This window comes from Vigna unguiculata, chromosome 7, assembly GCF_004118075.2.
Source record: "Vigna unguiculata cultivar IT97K-499-35 chromosome 7, ASM411807v1, whole genome shotgun sequence".
Taxonomy (NCBI): Eukaryota; Viridiplantae; Streptophyta; class Magnoliopsida; order Fabales; family Fabaceae; genus Vigna; species Vigna unguiculata.
Window position 1 is genome coordinate 11,430,430 of NC_040285.1, and position 11,288 is coordinate 11,441,717.

General features: G+C 26.7%; 1 protein-coding gene across 1 annotated transcript; it reads right to left on the minus strand.

Moving 5' to 3' along the window:
- Window positions 1-312: 312 nt before the first annotated feature.
- On the minus strand, window positions 313-3,937 carry LOC114190165. Its single transcript, XM_028078956.1, has 4 exons — window positions 3,444-3,937; window positions 2,260-2,714; window positions 1,390-1,645; window positions 313-697 (listed from the first exon to the last, which is right to left on the minus strand). Exons 1-4 carry the CDS (start codon window positions 3,814-3,816, stop codon window positions 567-569), a joined length of 1,215 nt encoding a protein of 404 aa, XP_027934757.1. The 5' UTR covers window positions 3,817-3,937; the 3' UTR covers window positions 313-566.
- Between the last annotated feature and the right edge of the window lie 7,351 nt (window positions 3,938-11,288).

Genomic DNA, 11,288 nt, shown 5'->3' on the forward strand with positions numbered 1-11,288 from the left:
TAATTTTAATGAAAAGTAATTTGAGATTTATATAGGTTTTATGGGAGTGAAGGAAGAAACAGCCTTTTGAGTGACATGACTCTGGAAAGTGGGCTGACCCCATAATTTCCCAATAGAACCAAAAGCCGAATAAAACTAAAAGGGCTGAATGAAAAACACTTATAAATATGGCTTGACCATTAAAGAGAAATGAAATGGTCCCCAACCAAGTCACTGGGAAACACTCAGTTTAGCTCCAAAAAGTAGACGACAAAATATAAAATAACCGTTCTCCTACTATGTATAAATATACAACAGAACACTAACATGGGCTGCTCAGCAAGTTACATGTATTAAAGAATGAATACGGGACAACTTGATGCTAATGGAACATTACCCGAGTACCGAGTTGCTGTATTCTATAACTATATCTACCTAAATAATTTATACAACATAAGGCATAATAATTATGTTATACTAAGGATGGGAGTTGTGAACTACTTACCCTTTTATCTGACTACAGATAAAAAAGTGTATATACCTTGTACAATTCTATTCCTACAAATATCAGTGTCGTTTCACATGTATCACGACCAAGATTCAGAATTAAAAGGTCTTTTCGTCCCAACAATTGAAGGCTTTGACTCAAAGTCTATTATGTTATTGTTGTCACAATCGCTTGTTCCCTTTGGATCAGTGAGAGCTTGAGTTTCATCATCTGAGAAACAAAGTAGTAGTGTAAGAGAAACAATGTACTAGTGCAAGAGAGACAAGTTCCACTAAAACCCAGTTACGAAAAATGAATGTGAATTATTGAAAGAAAATTATCAATAGTAGTGATAAGGAAAAGAACACTTGCAAACTTCTTCTGAGGATTACCACGTCAAATAAAATGAACTACATAATGTGATACTTAAATATTGAGGTGTTTCTACCTAAAAGACTAGTATTTTGGATTGAGTTATTCTTTGTTAAACTGGTGCTTTCGTTAAGAGTAGGACTTCAGTCAGAAACGACTACTATAATCTGGGTTAAGGTGCAAAGCAAAAATTGATAGGTGAGTGAAGCCAATATTAAAAGAAAAAACTTACTACCAGATCAGTGTGGATATAATGAAAGTCACCGAGTACATCCGCCCTCAAGGGGGTGACAGTGTTAGGGGTCCCATATCAAGTAGAATGAACAACTTCACGTGGTACTTAAACCTTGAAGTTCTTCTTCCTAAAAATCTAGTATTTTGGATTCGGTTTCTCTTCTGCTTAAATCTTAATAATTTTCCTTACAAACCCCTCACAGGATGAACAAGTTTTGACCATTAAAAATAGTTCCCCAAGAGACCATCGAAATGTTAGCTAACGACAAAATGCAAGTCTATGAGAGCGAGTGTAAGTATTCTAGATTTGATCATACCTGAAACTGTAGATAGCGAGAGCTCAGTAAGGTGTTTGACACAGTTCTTCAGTGCATGGAGTTCAGCTTCCTTCTCACGTAGATTTGATTGAGTTCGGTGCAGTTCAGATTCTAGCTCTATGATCTGATTTTCTTGCTGTTTTATCAGTAAGTGGCTTAATTTCTGATGCAGTTCTGAAGCGGACACTCCATGAGATTCAGAATAATTAAAATTCCAGTCATCTGTTCCATGATAGCCTTCATCCGGAGCTTCAAACTGCACAGAATTTTATTGATTAAACACTGAAATCATGAAGACAAAATGTTGCTCATCCATGTAAAATTGGTTGTTAAAAAGTAGACTACAAAGGCTAGTGGTTTTCTCCTTCAAGCTGCACTGGGAAATGGCGAGAATTAACAAAATTTATACAGTCTAAAAGTATGTTTCTTCTATTAAATGCAAGGTCACATTCATCAGAGAACACTCCCCCTATTTCTGCTGCATCAACACAATACAAACATCGGATGGCAAAACATAAATTGATTAAATTATCTTCGGAAAAGGAACATTGAAATGCAATTTGAGTTTATACTGTTTTATCTACTAAACCATGATGCACAAAAGTTGTTTGACCATGCTGAAAACAAGAGAAATGGGAGCAAATATACAGTTTGAATGGTTCATAAACAGATTGCTCAAAGAGAAGAGTCTAAAGCTGGAGAAAAAAAGCCACCATTGCTCGGGGTGATGAAAAGAGAGAATAGAGAATGAAAAAGTTGAACCGTAGACTGACAACAGACATAACTATCAGCACTCTGCACAACACATAGATGCATATTTAATATATTATGAAAGTGAGACAACAAAAAGAATGCTCCCCAGAAGTTCACCTCATTTAAGTTTGGCTTGGTTTCTTCATAGCAAGGAGCACCAGTAGTACACCCAGAAAGCTTTTGGAGTTCAAATTCAAGTTCTGCTTCCAGTTGATCCATTTCCAGAACCTGCGGTTCTGGTTCTTCAGTAAGAGCACTACTCCCACATTCACCACTGTCATTCACAGCAGGACTCCAAATTTTGAGATCAGTATCTTCAAGCTCACTCTTTGTATTATTGTGCATTGCTACATTCCTGCCTCTGATTTTGGAAGAGTTCCTAACACCATTGCCAACAGAGTCCAAATTTTGAAGATCACATGACGATTTTCTGTTGTTGACCTCAGATTTCAGTTCCTGAACGAGCTTAGCTGTCTCGTTCATGGTCTCGTTCAGCTTGTTTATCTCAGCTTTTCCAGCAGACATCATGTACATGATGCCAAAGCAAATTCCCCAATCAAACAAGGAGTTATCTGAAGGAAAAGTTAAACTCAATTTCCACGGATTAAGAACAAGAAGATTCAAACTATAAAAGTAAAATACCTTATTACAAAGTTCAATAATCTTAAAAAAAGAAAAAGAAAATTATTTTTTAAACAGATCCAACAACACAGCCAAAACACAGTTGCACCAATATAACAACAAAATAATGAAGAGATCATGGTTTTAAAAAGTTCTCAAGATCATCAATCATGGTTCTGAAAAATGGTTGCTGATTACAATTTTCGCCCAAAGGTTTTTGGAGACAGACACCATGATCTCGCAATCCCAATTCCACTGCATTTTTCTGCAATTTCCCGCAACACGAAAAATTGGAACCAAATTGCTACCACAATTTAAAACCTTTAAAAGTAAATGACATTCATAATCATAGGTGCAGCCAATTCAGTGATCTCTGCATTCTGTGAAATGGTTCCATGGAACACAGTCATTTCGTTCATGCATGTAATTCTCAGGTCAAAATACAACATCATTAACCACTACCGCTAACAAGCTTCACTAACCCTCTGAAAATTCGCAAACAAATTTTCCCTATTTAAAAATAGTACACAGAGGCCTTAATTTTCAATCAAATTTCATTAACGATAAAACATTGTAATCTCTAAACACCAACACCTTCAAACCCTCAATTACACTGTACACAGAATACAATAAAATGACCATTCTCACAGAGTTAGAAATTTGCAAAACACAAATCTAACCTTTGAAACAATGAAACGGAGACTTCGCAGCTACATTCTTCGAAATTTCCCTCTTCTTTAATAGAAAGCGTAATCTCCTTCCACCGTTCCTCTGCTCCGGTCGCACCTCAACCTTCGGAGCCCTAACTCCGTTCTTGGAGGCTCGGGGTCTTCTACTCTTAGGTCGATCCTGTTGTGTGAGAGATTTGGAGCTGGAAAACGTAAAGACACCGTCACGCTGAGAAGCGCTTTCGGAACTGGAAAAGGTAAAAGCACTTGGATCGTGGATATTGGCGTTCTCAACCTCACCGGTGTTCCTGTGATTACTAAGGAAGTGTTTGGTGGCGAAACCAGTGGATCCGGCCACCGCAACGACCAAAAGAAGGGGCCACATTCAGAAAAAAACGAAATCTAAACGCCGTGAATTTCAACTAAGCTTGTCAAAGTCACTTATGATCACAAACCTAAGAGATCGTGTTGGTTGGTTCCGTTTGCAAGTGTTCAAAATCAAAAGCGTGTTGTTAAAACTTTGGTATCACGTGCGTCATGTGCTTCCCGCTCCTTTCCATATTTGTGTATCATTACCAATGTAGCAGATTTTAGTACAGTGAAAAGAGTATACATTAAATCTTACTTATTTTAATTCTTACTTTATAGTTTTACAATCCTATCTACTAATGTCAATATAAAATGCCCGTTGGTTGAAGAATTTAATTTTCCATCGCACAATTTTTATAATCTATTACATATTAAGAAAAGAAGATACCACCAAAATTATTACATTACTCATTTTTTTTTATTGACAAGTGTCATAAAATTTAGTTTTTTTGTCATTTTAAAACCGTGTAACAAAAAGACTCGGATTCAAATCTTACAAAAACTAATTTGTTTTTATTTTTTTATTTATTTATGATTTCAACTATAATATTAATTATAAGTAATATTATTATTTGTAATATTTTTATAAGTATTATTATTTGTAATTATTAATAATATTATTATTTGTAATTATTATTAATATTATTATTATAAATATTATTTGTAGTGATAATAATAAAATTATAACCGATATTAATATAATAATTATTATTATCATTATTATATATTACTGTTATGTATTATTATTAGTATTATTAACATTATTATTATATATTATTATTATTATTAGTAAAAAAGTAATTAGAAAAATTATTAACTATAATATACGAAAATTAATACTTAAATAAGTAGTGAAATTATTAGTATTATTACTATTATATTTTGTTATTATAAAAACTATTAACATTATTAGTAATAGGAAAATTATTGCTGTTATTATTATTATTATTAGTATTTTTAACAATATTAACATATAACATATTAATATTAGATTATATATTATTGTTGTTATTATTAAATTTATTGATAATATTAGTAGTAGTAAAAATATTAGTATAGTAATATTTATAATATCAATATACAATATATTAATCTTTTTATATATTATGAAGAAAAAAACTAGAAAAAATTATTATTACTAATAATATTATTATTATTAGTTTCAATGATATTATTATTATTAATAAAATTATTATTATTATTATTATTATTTACTGTTATTAGTACTATACTTATCATAAATAATATTAGTATTATTATTATTATTTTAATTTTGACACAAGATTATACTTTAATTACTTACATTTTTATTATTTGAATTGTAGTATTTAGATACATATTTTACTTTTATATATTACCAGATTATATTTTAATTACTTGCATTTTTATTTGCTTTGTTGTTGGTTTGTCTTTACATTTGAGTAATTAGTTGAATCCAAAAAAGTAGTTACTAAAATTAGTAAAATAATAAAACTAAAATGTAGTTTTTTTATTATAAATAATCATTTAAATTTCAAAAATAATAATTAGTATTAGTATTAATATTAATATAATAATAATTATTATTTTTATTTTTATTATTTTTATTTTAAATAATATTAGTGTTATTATTATTATATTAATATCAATCTTAGTGTTATTATTTGAATTGTAGTATTTAGATACACAGTTTACTTTTATCTATTACAGATTATATATTAATTACTTGCATTTTTATTTGTTTTGTTGTTGATTTATCTTTACATTTGAGTAATTAGCTGAATTAAAAAAAGTAGATACTAAAATTAGTAAAATAATAGAATTAAGGACTAATTTTTTTATTGTCAATAATAATTTAAATTTAAAAAATAATAATTAAGAAAATATAATTGTAAAAACAAAATAGGAGACCGTGTATCTCTATATATGTAGTTGTATATTATTATTACTTTTATTTTTATCAATACGGGATATTATTATTTAGAGATGGCAAATAAATCTGTGCCCGTGGGTATCACCCGAACCTGTCCCCGTTTTGACGGGGAATCCCCGCTTTGACTGGGTATGGGTATGGGTATGGGTAATACTCGAAATTTTTAACTGGGGATGGGGATGGGGATATATATATACCCGCCCAAATACCCGTCTCCGCTTAAATTACTAAACTATTTATAATTTATTAAATAATCTAAAAAATATATATAAATAAATAATATATTTACACATAAAATATAATATAATATAATATAATATAATATAATATAATATAATATAGTATATATACATATAAATAAAATATACTTTTATATATATATATATATATATATATATTTACACATATACATGTAATATAATATAATATAATATAATATAATATAATATACATATAATATATATACATAATAATATAATATAATATATATAATATATACGTATAAAACAAATTAATCATTTAACTAGTGAGATCTTTTATAAACAAATTTATAACATTACAAATTTATAAAAATTTAAAAGAAATATATATATATATATATATATATATATATATATATATATATATATATATATATATATATATATATATATATATATATATATATATATATATATAAAAGCATAAAATATCTACGCATATACATATAATATATATACATAATAATATAATATATATTATTATATTTATATTATTATATAATATAATATAATATATACTTAAAATAAATATATATCTATAAATATATATATATATATATATATATATATATATAAACATAAGATATCCACACATATAATATATATATACATAGTAATAATAATATAATATATAATATAATATAATATATATAAATAATTATATATATATATATATAAACATAAGATATCCACACATATAATATATATATACATAGTAATATAATATATAATATAATATAATATAATATATATATATATATATATATATATATATATATATATATAACATATTTCTCATTCTCTTTGTTTTTTGTTATACACTTTGTTTACTCTCTCAATTGTCTGGTTTGTTTTTCAAGATTTAATTTTGAAGGTAATTTTTCTTCTTCTTATTACATAATTTTTACTCTCTATACATGGTTATGTTCAAATAGGTGTTCCTCAATTTCATTCTATGAAATAATTTTTAGGTTACACATTTGATTATCTTTATTTATTTATTTATTTTCATGAAAATGTTTGACTCTTATTTTGTAGCTCTTCTTTTTGTTACTTTGGTTATACACTTTTTTACTCTCTTTTAATTGTTTGGCTTGTTCTTTAAGGTTTAAGCAGATCTTCAAGGTACTTTTCCTTTTATCATAATCTTAATTATACATTTTTTTTTCGTTATGTTATGTTCAAATGGATATTCTCAAATTTGGGTCACACATTTAATTATCTTTACTCCTTTATGATAATTTTATTTATTATTTATTTTTTGTTTCATGATAATGTTTAATTCTCAATTTTGAAAGTTACTAGAGTGTTATTCATGATATATTGGCAATTGCTTCAGTTTTAGATCCAAGGTACAAGATGGACATGTTAGAATATTATTTTTATAAATTGTATGGTAATGATTTTGATCTGAAACTTAGTAGGATTCGTCAAATGTGCTATGATTTGGTTTTGGAATATCAATCAAAAAAGAATGAAACTTCTTCTTATAGAGCTACATCATTGGAGTTGGGAAAGGATGTTGATAATGATGCGAATGAATTTTTAGAGTTTATGGCAAAAAAGAAAAAATCTAGAACTACAGTTATGAAAACAGAGTTGGATTATTACTTGGAAGAAGATAATTTGCCGGTTACACAAGAATTTGATATCCTATCATGGTGGAAAACAAATGGGTTAAAGTTTCCAACCCTTCATCTGAAACTTAGTAGGATTCGTCAAATGTGCTATGATTTGGTTTTGGAATATCAATCAAAAAAGAATGAAACTTCTTCTTATAGAGCTACATCATTGGAGTTGGGAAAGGATGTTGATAATGATGCGAATGAATTTTTAGAGTTTATGGCAAAAAAGAAAAAATCTAGAACTACAGTTATGAAAACAGAGTTGGATTATTACTTGGAAGAAGATAATTTGCCGGTTACACAAGAATTTGATATCCTATCATGGTGGAAAACAAATGGGTTAAAGTTTCCAACCCTTCAAGCAATTGCAAGGGATGTTTTAGCTATTCCAATAACAACTGTAGCTTCTGAATCTGCTTTTAGTACTGGTGGTCAGATATTAACTTCTCACCGTAGTCGACTTCATCATATTACTATAGAGGCTTTGATGTGTACAAGAAGTTGGATATGGAACTCAAACCATCTAGGTAAGTTACTCAAATTTATTAATATTTTTTGTTAGTATTTTTTGTGAATTCTCATCTAATATTCTACATTTGGTGTTTGTAGGTGTTAAAAAATTAAAAGGAAAAGATGTTCTCATGAGTGAAAATGAATCTGATGAAGAAGGTACATTATATTCTAGTAATTAAAATTTTCAATTTCAATTATTATATCATATCTAATTTTTAATTTTTTTTCTATGTGTAGGTGGATCGAATGCAAATGAAACCACTGATCATTTGTAAAATTAATAAATATTTTGGTTATTATAAAATTTTAGTAATGTGTAATTTTTTAGCTTTTATATAATCATTTGAATTTTATTTAGTTGTTATTTGATACTTTAATTTGAGATTTATACTATTATAATATTTTTCTTAATATTTGACATCATGAAAATCAAAAAGAGTATGTTATTTTAATATTGAATATTTTGATAGTATCATGATTCCGTTGGTGTGATTTTTAAATTTTTTTTATAAAAAATATTTAATTGATATATGGAACAATAAAAAAATGGGTATGGGTATGGGTATAAGAAAATACCCGTTACCCGGTGGGGATGGGGATGGGTCAAAAGTTGTATACCCGTTGGGTTTGGGGATGAGGATGAGGATGAATTTTTATTATGGGGATGGGGATGGGATCATGATACCCGTACCCGCCCCGTTGCCATCCCTATTATTATTATAGTTAGACATCCATTTTATTGATATTTACTACATGATCATGTTCCAATTACTTACACTTTTTTATTTATGTTGTTGATTTATCATTATATCAGAATAATTAATTCAAAAAAAATAGTTACTATTATTATTATATTATTATTATTATTATTAGTAAATAAATAATTAAAAAATTATTAACTATAATATACGAAAATTAATACTTAAATTAGAAATGAAATTATTAGTATTACTATTAGTATTATTATTATTATATTTTGTTATTATAACAATTATTAACATTATTATTAGTAATAGTAAAATTATTGTTGTTGTTATTATTATTATTATTAGTATTATTAACCATATTAACATATAATATATTAATATTATGATTATATATGATTGTTATTATTATTAAATTTATTGATAATATTAGTAGTAGTAAAAATATTAGTATAATATTACTTTTAAATATTTATTTAATCAAAATTGATAATATTTATTTTTATTTTATTTAAATATTTCTATTACAATGACCATAAACTATAAATATTATTATTAAATTTATAAAACTATAATATCATATTTTTATGAGATAATTTTATATTATATTTAAATAAAAAAAGGTACGTATAGGTTACTATTAAAAAATGTATATTTTTTATTTATTTTCTCTCAAAAATTTTTATTTAAAGATTAATTACACATTTTCTATAAATAATAAATATAATATCAATTATATTATTTAAAAAATACAAAAACAAAAAAAAAAAAACCGTGCATATGAACGGATCAGAGACTGGTTTTAAACTAAATTGATTACTGGTTATAATTTAAGAAACTAACTTGGCAGATTATAGTTGACCGAATCACTCACCTTCATCCAAATGATGAAATCATTTGTTTATTTCAAACTAATTAAGGGTATATATAATTAAAATTAATTATTTATTTCAAACTAATTAACGGTTTCTAGGTTAGAATTTTTTAAATTTGATGCTTGGCCAAATTATTTTGTGATGGAAGTGTACTTACTTTTAGCCGAGTTAGATTAGTCTAACACAAGACTTCGAGACATCAGTAGATCATGTTCAGAAGAACAGTTAATTATGGTTTTCACATATATAAAATATTATAAAGTTTAATTGAAAAAATTTTAAAAAATTTAATAAAAGACACTGTTTTATTTTTTAAAAAATAAATATGAATATTTAGTAAAATATATAAATATTTAATCCTCACTTCTTACACTAATAATTTTTTTAAGATTAAATATATTTGTGATTTCTAAAATTAGACTTATTTATTCATGAGGATTATATTATCTCAAATCATAGAAAATGTCATCCTAAAATTTATAAAATTTTGTTACATGTATACAAAATTCTCAAATAAGGAAGTCAATATCGTCAATAGTCTACTATAATACATTTTCACCTATAGTGTCATATGCTTTCGTACCACTAGCACGATCATAGCAAAACCCACAAATACATTAATATAAAAACCATGAACATATAATATCAGATCAAACATATGTTCAACAAATAATGACACCATTTACCATGCACACATTCCAATCACAAATAGACATTCTACGTGATAACATGATCCACTTCTAGAATATTGTTACGGGATTGACAAGTGTACCAAATCGTACAATTAATAAAGTGAAAAGTGCAAGTAACATTCACACCTTATGTAACAAACATTAATGTCTTAGCGACAAGTCTAAACTTGAATAATAAAAACCATATTGTCTTAGTAATTTTTATTATAACTTTGTATTAATGATCAAAATTTTGATGTTATGAATAATCAATGATGAACATTATGTCTAGATAGACAATCAATTAGTTGTCTACTGTAGTCTAAGTTCTAATATTATATCTAATAATTAGAAACTCTCAAATATGCAATTAAAAATTATGATGTAATTAAAACAAGAGAACAAAAAGTGATGGAAAAGAATTACATTGAATAATGAAGTCACAAAGAATTAATAATACATTACACCCAACCCCTATGAATAAGGGAGTTAGCTATAGGGAGTTAGCTACTCCTTAACATTTTGAATACTAGAATAATGATGAAGATGAATGTCTTCAACCATCAGAATGTGCCTTTACCTTCTTTCCCTTTCTCCCCAAAGGGTTTTTTTCCAAAAGGGATTTTTTTTCTACTTGAAGGGTTGTTGTTTGCGACCTCTACCAAACACCTTATTTATCGTTTTTTCGAACTGGGTTGGGTCTTCAGCTTTATACTTGATTTTGTAATTGAATATCTTGAATATATACAATTTAATCTTTGGAGATTTCATATCTTTGATATATTCTTCAAATGTTTTGATTTGTAATTGAAGTAACAAACTCAGTGGATAATTGATTTTGTTGATATATTCTTTTAATATTGAGACATCTCCACTTATTCTGTTGATAGTCTTCTTAAATCTTTGAGATTTTCATTTATCTACAAAA

Coding starts and splice junctions, on each gene's coding strand:
- LOC114190165 (XM_028078956.1), bottom strand. CDS start 3,816: ATGTGGCCCCTTCTTTTGGTCGTTGCGGTGGCCGGATCCACTGGTTTC. Junction 2,715..3,443: donor TCCGTTTCATTGTTTCAAAG/GTTAGATTTGTG, acceptor CTTTTCCTTCAG/ATAACTCCTTGTTTGATTGG. Junction 1,646..2,259: donor CCAAGCCAAACTTAAATGAG/GTGAACTTCTGG, acceptor AATTCTGTGCAG/TTTGAAGCTCCGGATGAAGG.